The sequence below is a fragment of the Syngnathus leptorhynchus genome, chromosome 4 (assembly GCF_054491065.1).
Source record: "Syngnathus leptorhynchus isolate UIUO chromosome 4, UIUO_Slep, whole genome shotgun sequence".
NCBI lineage: Eukaryota > Metazoa > Chordata > Actinopteri > Syngnathiformes > Syngnathidae > Syngnathus > Syngnathus leptorhynchus.
This window is the reverse complement of record NC_141198.1, coordinates 15,291,909-15,301,732: the sequence shown is the minus strand read 5'-3', so window position 1 is coordinate 15,301,732 and position 9,824 is coordinate 15,291,909. Positions and strand designations below refer to the sequence as shown.

The 9,824-nt window shown below is 47.0% G+C and overlaps 1 protein-coding gene across 2 annotated transcripts in view; it reads left to right on the top strand.

The window, feature by feature from the left end:
- The first annotated feature begins 951 nt into the window (after positions 1–951).
- Positions 952–9,824, top strand: part of ttc16 (tetratricopeptide repeat domain 16) — a 9,740-nt gene continuing 867 nt past the window's right edge. Inside the window, exons 1-18 of one of the 2 annotated variants that reach the window (XM_085909202.1) lie at positions 952–1,124; positions 3,477–3,591; positions 4,235–4,377; positions 4,453–4,528; positions 4,656–4,758; positions 4,960–5,105; positions 5,268–5,391; positions 5,594–5,674; positions 5,750–5,925; positions 6,198–6,459; positions 6,548–6,881; positions 7,675–7,778; positions 7,870–7,996; positions 8,236–8,449; positions 8,677–8,832; positions 8,908–9,078; positions 9,223–9,399; positions 9,531–9,675. In XM_085909202.1, coding sequence (XP_085765328.1) covers positions 3,478–3,591; positions 4,235–4,377; positions 4,453–4,528; positions 4,656–4,758; positions 4,960–5,105; positions 5,268–5,391; positions 5,594–5,674; positions 5,750–5,925; positions 6,198–6,459; positions 6,548–6,881; positions 7,675–7,778; positions 7,870–7,996; positions 8,236–8,449; positions 8,677–8,832; positions 8,908–9,078; positions 9,223–9,399; positions 9,531–9,675 — 2,653 coding nt within the window. In that variant the 5' untranslated portion in view covers positions 952–1,124; position 3,477. Of the gene's footprint in view, positions 1,125–2,635; positions 2,664–3,476; positions 3,592–4,234; positions 4,378–4,452; positions 4,529–4,655; positions 4,759–4,959; positions 5,106–5,267; positions 5,392–5,593; positions 5,675–5,749; positions 5,926–6,197; positions 6,460–6,547; positions 6,882–7,674; positions 7,779–7,869; positions 7,997–8,235; positions 8,450–8,676; positions 8,833–8,907; positions 9,079–9,222; positions 9,400–9,530; positions 9,676–9,824 lie in introns of those variants that run through there. The other variant, XM_085909200.1, reaches the window with a different exon arrangement.

Sequence of the window (9,824 nt, the reverse complement as noted above, 5' to 3'; positions counted from 1 at the left end):
TTTTTAGCCTAAAATCTTTCACGGTATGTACAAAGTACTGTAGTACCAATATTAAAGTCACAGTTACCCTGGAAGTTCTACCAAGAGGTTTTATCACGGATTTGATCACCAGGTCTCTTCGCAGCCCCACACATGGTTTTATCCGCCAAACTTCCTAGAAATTTAATGATAGTGTTTATCCATATATATTTTATTGGAGAGACATTCAAGAGTTATTCCATCAGATCAATCATAATTTGTAATGAAGGTTCCTTTAGTAGATCCACATTAGGTTTTGTATCAGGTTCTACTATGGTTTTGATTTCAGTTTTTACGAGAGATTCTTTCATAGGTTACACCTGATATATTTCTTAGAAATTCCACCAGGCATTTTTAGAGGTATTATTAGAGTCGATCCGATGGTGGAACCTCCTGTAAAATCTCTTAGAATTCATATCACAAGTCTTTATGAGTTTCTTCAACATGTTCTCAAGGAAAAAGTCACATATGTGTCGGTATGCGTCTCTTTCAGGCTTGTTCTGTTGGATGAGCGTACACGTTGTGAAACGTCGCCCCCTAGCACACGATGTAAGTGTTGCACACGAATGCTCGATCAGGCCTTAAGAGCCAGGCGACGTCCGCTCACGCTTTTGTTGTATTTGGCCGTCGGCCCGTTTCAGCTCCGTCTGGGCCGGGGGCGCAGAGTAGCATTGTGGGAAGTCTGGGAATCGCCGAGGGAGGAAGCGGTGAGGTGTGAAGTGCACATCCATGACCGGCCGCAGACTTCAGGTCCCATTTACAAGTTCCAGCCACCCCCTTAACACTCTGAAAAAAAAAAAAAGACCCAGACCAGCCTGCTGACTCAGGAGGAGGAGGAGGAGGAGGAAGAGGGATGCAGGGAGCACACACCTTACCTCCCTCTTCCCTCCCTCCCTTCCACGCTTTCTTGCTCCCTCACTTGCGTCTCCTCACTCAGCGGCAACCTTGCACAACACAACAACACCGACGCACGCACACACACACACACACACACACACACATGCACACACACACACACATACGCACACACATGCACACACACGCACACACACACGAAGCGGCATCCTCAACACAAAGTCAGACGCCCTTGGACTGCAGCGGGGGAGGTGAGTGTGTGTCAATATGTAAAACCTGCGGTGTGCCTGTGTTTGTGTGTTTATGAGGCTCACCAGAGCCATGAAGTTGAGTGTGTGTGTGTGTGTGTGCGTGCGTGCATAAGCATGTTGCACCAGACCAAAACAAACCCACACAATTGTATTTTATGGGTGTGTGTTTTATGTGCAAGGAATTGGCGTTCTTTTGGTTTTTTTTTTTAAATTAGAAGTTCTTTCAAAGGTTCCTTCAGAGGTTCTACCGCTGGTTCTCTTATGTTCTGTTAGAGGTTCCACAAGATGTTTTTTGAGGTTCAATCATTGGTTCTCCTCCAGATTTATTAGAAGTTGTACATGAGATTTTATGGCAGGTTCTACCATACATTCTTTGAGAGGTTGCATTCCTGTTTCTTTTCAGGGTTCTCCGATAGAGTCCATGAAACCCTCTACTGTAGCATGTTTGACACATATTTTAGTGGTTCCGCTAGAAGTTATATTAAAGGTTCTATCGTGGATTACAAGTTCCATTGGAGGATCTATCCTAGATTCTATTAGGCTATATGGGAATTTCCATGAAACATTCTTCAAAATGTTAATTTGTCATTCCTACTCTGATGTTCATCAGAAGTTCCATCAAAGTTTTTTTTTTAGGTTTCTTTTATAGGTTTTACTCAGTCTTATTAGAAATTCTGTAAGGGGGGGCCATAACTAGTTCTACTACAGTATAAAGTCCTTTATAGTCCAGATGTTGTATTTGTTGTCACACAGGTTGCACCAGATATTTAGAAGTTCTCCCATGGATTCTTTCATATGGTCCATCAGATGTTGTTTTACAGTATGCGCCGCCATAAGTTCTTTTCGAGGTCGCTCAAAGGTTTCATTAAGGGTTCTTTCTTAGATTGTTTCATGGATCCATCAGAAATTCCACCATTGGTGGTTTGAGCAACATTAGCCTGCATTGCCGCCATGCTAGCAAAACCATTAGCTTGTGATGCCACATTGCTAACAACAATAACTTCAACTCTTGTTAGTGCCATGCTAACACAAGATTAGCTTGAGTTGCTGTCACACTAATTTTACCTCATATAGCTACCATGCTCACATTTGGACGTGTTGCCACCATGCTACTAACAGCTTGTGTAACCGTCATGCTCATATTACTACGCATTGCTGTGATTTAGTTTTGTTACGCTGGTGGTCATCCGGTTAAAGTTAACTTGTTAGCTGGTGCAACATGCTTACGCATGTGTGGATGCAGCTGATGATGTATATATGTGTTTATGTGTGTGTGATAGTGTAAGTGCACATGCAATAGCATGTGTGTTTGGATGTGTGTGTGTTGAGATTCCCAGTTTTACAATAACAAGATAGTGAGGGGCCCCTGGGGGCCGTCGACACTGTTTACTTTAGTCTTTGTGTGTGTGCTTCTGAGAATTTGTACAAGTGTGTGTGTTTATGTGTCCGACGGACCATGTGTGTGTGTGTCTGTGTGTCCACGTAAGTGTGTGTATAGATAGAAGGAGAAAGGCCTAAAGCCATCATGTTAACAATAAGGTGAGCTCCTATTGACATTTGGCTAACAATAAGAGCTTTAGCTTATACAGACGTCACGTCAACAAAAACATTAGCTCACATTGGTATCACATTAGCACATGTTGCCACCATGCTAAAACAACATTAGCTCACATTGTCGTCATGCTAATGGCAACTTGTTCTTTGACTCGCTTTGTCAGTCATGCTCACAACATTAGCACATGTAGCGGCCATGCTAACAAGAGATTCTATTTTGATTCAATGTACTTAATTCAAGTAAAATTAGAATGAATTCACATATCTGATCTAAGAATTAATTTGTTTATATGATGTGTGGAAATTTGTTCATATGCATAGGAGGTGTAAAACCAAATTTAAAACAGTGAAATAATCCACTTAATTTGATGTCTAAAAAAATGAAATAATCCGCTTGTTAACGGCTTCCACTTTGGCACGGTTAGTTGTGCAAGAGTAAACAGAAGTAGAATTCACTTTCATTTGTTTGCTTCGTAAATAGATCAATGTCAACTCCATTTTTAGTGTCAATAACCTTAGCTCATGTTCCTGTAATGTTAACAATTTTAGCTTGTGTTTCTGTCACTTATAAATTGCATACTGACATGGTCACATTAGCAACATTAGCTTTCTTTTCCAATGTTTTTCACGTTGTTTTGGTGTCATGCTGACAACATTATCTTGGATTTCTGTGATGCAAATAATAACATTGATCCAAAAGACTTAAGCTGGTGTTGCCGTCATGCTAATTTATGTTGCAATGACGCAAGCAACTGGTGTTGCTTTTGAGCTAACAACATTTTGTATTTTGTCCACAAGGATGCGTGTGCGCTCCTGGGAGACGTTTATTGAGACGGGTGTGGTCCTGCTGACCGTCTTCATGCTGATGATGTCCATGGGACGCCTCGCCACCACAGCTACTGCACCGCTGCAGGTCAAACAACCGCACAAGACACACCCATGTAGGGGTGACCCTCTCTACCCTTCTTGCTCCTTTGCCATCTACTTCTAAGTGTCCCGTTTTGTGTCTCTTATCTCTCCTTGTATTTCCTTTTGTCTCTCTGTTTCTCTTTAAGCACGTAGACCAATCGGGTGACAGCCCTCGCAGGGTGTCCCCACCCCCCCACCCCCACCTATGCCCTCACATTCCAGCAGCGTGCTCGGGTTTGATTGCTGCTGCTTGCTGCACTCAGGGAATGTTTGGATAGTGCAGCGTCAGCACTTTTGGGATGTTCACAGAAAAATGGTCTCTGACCGACTTCTAATTGGTTAACATACTCACTCAGGCAGAATGGTCTTCTTTGGCTCTCTTCATTAGAACAAAATTTAGACAGCTGTTCGCATGGTCCCAACACATAGTGCTTCGAAAGTTCCTTGTTCCGCCCATTACCAGGAGCATGTAGGCGTTGAAATTTGTTGTTCCTGGAAACAAAGATTTCAATCAGGACGGTGTTCAAAGCCCCCGAGGCTCCTCTCGATATACGTACGTGGTGGACCTCATGGAAGTATCACCCAAGTTAAGTTGCATTTTTATCATTTTATTATTTGCTTTCATAGCTTCATCTGTGTGTGTGCAGGACGAAAGCAGCGTGGCCTCCAACAGCCTGGAGGAGCTCCAGGTGACAGCGTTCTGGTGGGGCGAGTGGGCTAAGTGGACAGGGTGCACGCGAACCTGTGGCGGAGGCGTCAAGTCGCAGGAGAGACACTGCCTCAAACAGAGGTCCCGAGAGACTCCCGTTTCTGACACCTCAGTTTTCTAATTTTTGTTGTTCACGTGTGTCTTTTGTGTCCAAAGAAAGAAAGTTCCTGCCTTCAAGGACAACGTGACCTGCTCGGGAACCTCCAAGAGATACCACCTGTGCAACACACAAGTTCGTAGATGAACACACACTCACGTAGAAACTCACACACATATTGGGAAGCTTGAGCACACAAACATGCACGCAGACTGACACACATACAGACAGAAATGGTAAGTTTGTTGTTTGCGCTCTACAGGACTGTCCGGCCAGTGGACGAAGCTTCAGAGAAGAGCAGTGCTGGTCCTTCAACTCCCAGCTCTACAATGGCCGCAGCTACCAGTGGAAACCGCTCTACCCAGGTACCACAAATTCAGTCTTACTCTCATGGATGAGGGTGGTAAGCCACTGTTTCCAGGCGCGAAATTTCTATTTGGGTTTCAAACCAGGGTTGAGTTTTTGAGTTTGAGTTAGTTTCTGCAATGACGTCAGAACATGAGGTGATGTCCGCGTTGACGGCAGAGTTGGCGAGAACGTTGACCTACGCGCTGCGCTGTGTGTAGATGACTACGTGCACATCTCCAGCAACCCATGCGACCTTCACTGCACGACCGCCGACGGCCAGCGGCAGCTGATGGTGGTGGCGCGCGACGGCACGTCCTGCAAGTACACCAGCTACCGCGGTGTCTGCGTGGACGGTAAGTGTGAGGTGAGTCCACGCTCGGCCACTATTTCAAAGTAGGGTTTCTAGCCCCTGGTTAAGGTGTCAAAGCAGCCAAATGATTGTATGCATAGTGTATTTATGTATAATTAGATGTTACTTGTGATTTAAAAAATCCTGACATCATCAGTATTGTGTAACGTCTCTCAGCCGATCGGGTGCGATGGCGTTCTCTTCTCATCCAACACGCTGGACAAGTGTGGGGTCTGTCAGGGCGATGGCAGCAGCTGCAGCAGGGTCACCGGAAACTTCCGTCGTGGGGCCACCACGCTCGGTGAGTGCCAGTCGGTTGATTCCCACTGCAACCCGGTCTGTGGTGTTGCAAACTGGTCCTCACCACCCAGTCCACCTCTGTCCCTTCCGCTGGCCAGTCCCCTACTCAAACCCAATCTCTTCCACCGCCAGGTCCTGCTGCGCCCCGATTTTGCGCTGCCCACCCAGGCCGTTAATCTCTGTGTCCTTTTTCTGATTTCCAGGTTACGCCTTCATCACGCAAATCCCCGAAGGATCATGGGACATCCAGGTCATCGAGAGGAAAAAGTCAGCCGACGTTCTTGGTCAGTGATGGACTGTCAGTTCCTTTTCTCAGACAAAGAACAAAAGAAAAAGACAAACGTGCTTTCTCTTTCCAGCCGTTACCGACCAGGCGGGCAATTTTTTTTTTAACGGCGCTTACAAAGTGGACAGCCCACAGAACTTCCACGTCGCGGGCACAGTCTTCAAGTACCGCCGCCCCATGGACATCTACGAAACGGGCATCGAGTACATCGTCGCCAAGGGGCCCCTGGACCAGCCGGTCAACATATTGGTACCCAAAGATGCATGTCTGGGTTTAGGATTTCTAAAATAAATGGGTTTAAAGCCAGGATTACGGATTCAGTGTCAGGTATCAAGTCAGAGTTAAGATTTTAAATTAGGATTTAAAACATTGTTTACAATTTCAAATTAAGATTTCAAAACATGTTTAGGGTTCCAAACTAGACCTTCAAAGATGGATGGGGATTTTGAGTTTGTCATGAGGGTGCTCTGGCAAGGGTTAAGGTTTCAAATTAGGGTTTCAAGACTTGGCGTGTCCTTTAGGTATGGAACCAGAATGGCCGCACGCCATACATCACGTACGAGTACACAGTCCTGAGAGATTCCCTGCCACCTGTGCCGCCTCCGCCCATCTACACGGGCGCCGACAGCTCGGTAGAGGCCGGTCCCTTGCCAACGCCCAACGCCAGTCGCTACCAGCAGACCCCCCCCGAGGGACATATAGAAGACGACGCGCAACAGGAGACAAATGAAGTCTACGAGGAGACCGCACAAATACATTGTGACACGGAGACACACTTCATAGGTATAGACACATACTTGTTACTCCTTGTCCGAATTGTTCTCGTAATTTGCATATTTTCGCTTTAACACTTTCCTTCCTGGCCCACTAGGGGGGAACAGTAGCCAGATGGGAATAACCGCCAACCCAATACCCACCGACGTGCCCCTGGACCCGGAGGCAGACGCCCCCAACCTCATCTGGAGGGTTCTTCTGGAAGGACGTGTGGGCCCAGATGAGCTGCTCATCAACATTTCTACCAATCAACTGCTGGATACGGAAGGAGACAACTTGTTTTTGGCCGAAGCAGAACCCGGCGGCCTGCTTGAACACAACCAGACCCTGCAGTTCACGCTTGGTCGTAGGCGCAATGACAGCAGCGCAGACGTTTCATACCACAACAAGACGCTGCACGTCGTGGGCAGGGGCCGCTTCAACAGAACCAGGTAATGCAACAGAAGTAGGTCGTACAACAGGCAGAACAAAAGAACCAACAAAAAGGGGCTGCTACAATAAAACTAGGTTTGAAAACAGAAACATGTAATGAAACCAATAGAATATGGTTACTAAAACAAGCAACCAAATTGGGTACTACAACGCGACAGATTGAACGAGTTACAGAAAAAATTAAACAGGAAATACAACACAGCCAACAAAATCAGATAACACAAGTTAATCAACAGAACCCAGTAACACACACCAATTGACAGTACCAGGTAACAACACAACTAAGTACACAAGAAAACCAGGTGCTCCAACAGAACTAGGTACCAGTAAAGGACCATGTTCTATAACAGAACCAGGTATTGAAAGAGGACAGACTACTGAAATAGAACCAAGCGCCACAATCAACCCAACACAGTGAGGTCCCAGAACATACCTAAGTGATGGAACAGATTCAATGAACACAATATAACCAGGTACTGTAATACAACCAGATACTAGCCTAAAACTGAGCCCAATGAAACAAAATTTGTTAGAATGACAGGTTGACATAAATAGCGAACACCATAGACCTTGGTAATAGAGCAGAACTCAGTACAGGAACAAAGCAAGGTATTGCAACAGAACCAGTTAATATGACAGAACAAAGAATTGAAACCAGACCCAAGTAACGAAAGAGAACCTGAATCTGAGTTTTTACATTATATTTTGCAGAGAGCCGTCATTGGGTTCTGTTTCGATATGTGCGGGAGGTAAAGTCCATAGGCTTGTAAATTTCAATGTTCTGTTCCACAGGGGGAATCCAAGGATCTACCAGAAAAACCTGAAGCTAAGTCCAGCTGATATGTACCGCTGGAAGCTTTCCTCCCAAGAGCCCTGTAGCATGACCTGCTCCATTGGTACTGTCTCATCTTGGGCCGCTGGATTCGAGCAAATCTCGCCCAGTACCTTCTCAATATGTCTTCTTCTATTACTGCTGATCTCTTTCAGGCGTGTCCAGGTCCTTTGTCACGTGCATCCGCTATGATGGCGTGGAGGTGCACGACATGTACTGTGACGCGCTGACCCGACCCGAACCGGTCCACGACTTCTGCATTGGGCGGGAGTGTCAACCTAGGTACGCTACGAACAAAAGGTTCATGTGCCACAAGAGAGCCTGGTACTGCAATAGAACCTGGTACCACAACACAATTAGGTAGCACAACAGACCCAAGTACTGAACACTTTTTAAGCTCAAACGAAACAAGGACCCACGATGCATGAACAAAGCCCAATTGTTTCCCATTTTGGGAGAAGAGTGCGTGGACCCGCAAAAAGAGCAATGACCGTAATGTAGGTGGATGCGGTTCCTCTCAGGTGGGAGGCCAGCAGCTGGAGTGAGTGCTCGCGGACCTGCGGCGAGGGATTCCAGTTCCGGCAGGTCCGATGCTGGAAGATGCTGTCGCCCGGCTTGGACAGCTCTGTCTATAGTGACCTGTGTACTGTGGCTGACTTGGAGAGACCCATAGAAAGGCGGCCCTGCAAGAGCCCCGCCTGTGGCCCGCAGTGGGAGGTGGCCGAGTGGACGGAGGTACGGTGCTTTCTATAATGTCTCGTGCGCTGTTCACAATCTTTCTCAGATTTAGATCTTCAAATATATAGAAATTAAAGAAAATGGGCTAGTCTGTGGTCTCGGTTTTCTCTCTCTCTCAATAGTTAGGTTTAAACCTATCGCAGGGCATTTACAAGACTAACTCCCAAAAAAGACGCTAACAAGGACTAACTAGGACTTACTAACTAAAGACTATGCCAACACAGTGTTCTGCCAAGTGTGGCCGAAGAGATCAGGTGACTCGGGATGTCCGCTGCTCCGATGAAAGCCGCCCGTGTGACCCCATGACCAAACCGCCCAGCGTCAAGAACTGCACGGGTCCACCCTGCGAACGCCACTGGACCGTGTCTGAGTGGGGCCCCGTGAGTCCGAGTCACAACATGAAACCGTGAAGCAAAAAGCATGCCGTTGCGTGACATTCACTTCTTGTGCCGTAGTGCTCGGGCCCGTGCCCGCACGGAAGGATGGTGCGTCACGTTTACTGCAAGGCCCCTGAGGGGCGAGTTGTGGCCGAGGCCCAGTGCCCCAGCGACGAGAAGCCGCTCTCTGTCCAGCCCTGTGGGGAGAGGGATTGCCCCGCCCACTGGCTTAATCAGGACTGGGAAAAGGTGAGTCTTGTTGAGAGACAACAAACACCCGTGAAACCACTATGTAGTGTAAAATGACATGAAAGGTGTAATATGGTGTAAAATCCGCTTTCAACTTGTGTGTAACGTGTAAAAATCGGCATGTAACGAGTCTACTATGTGCAGTGTAATACCACTTGCGGCCGTGGCGTCAAACGGAGGATCGTCCAGTGCGTGGGCATCAGCGGCGGCAAGTTCCTAGTCTTTGACGAGGAGGCGTGCGGCGCCGACGAAAGGCCCGAAGATGAGAGCACCTGCTTCGAGCGGCCCTGCTTCAAGTGGTACACCACACCCTGGTCCGAGGTACACGTGTAACTTTGTAATGGGGGCAACATGTGTTTTGTCCGGCACGTTCGTGCTGCGTGAAATTGTTGCGCAACGTACATATAATGCATGTGTAACGTGTTTGTAAAATATAACCCGGGTGTCCCCAGTGCACCAAGACATGTGGGGTGGGCGTGAGGATGCGTGACGTCAAGTGTTACCAGGACCGCGAGCTGGTGCGAGGGTGCGATCCACTCACCAAACCCGTGTCCAAGCAGACGTGCAGTCTCCAGCCGTGTCCCACCGAGCCTCCAGGTCAGTCCGTCGGGAACAATAAAACATCATTTGAAGGAAATGCCACATTTAAAGTACAAGTTGATTCATATTTCGATACAAATGAAAACACCTTAGGATCAAATCTAATCGTTGCAGTTTATGATATGAGTCCATCTTTGTGTAGGACT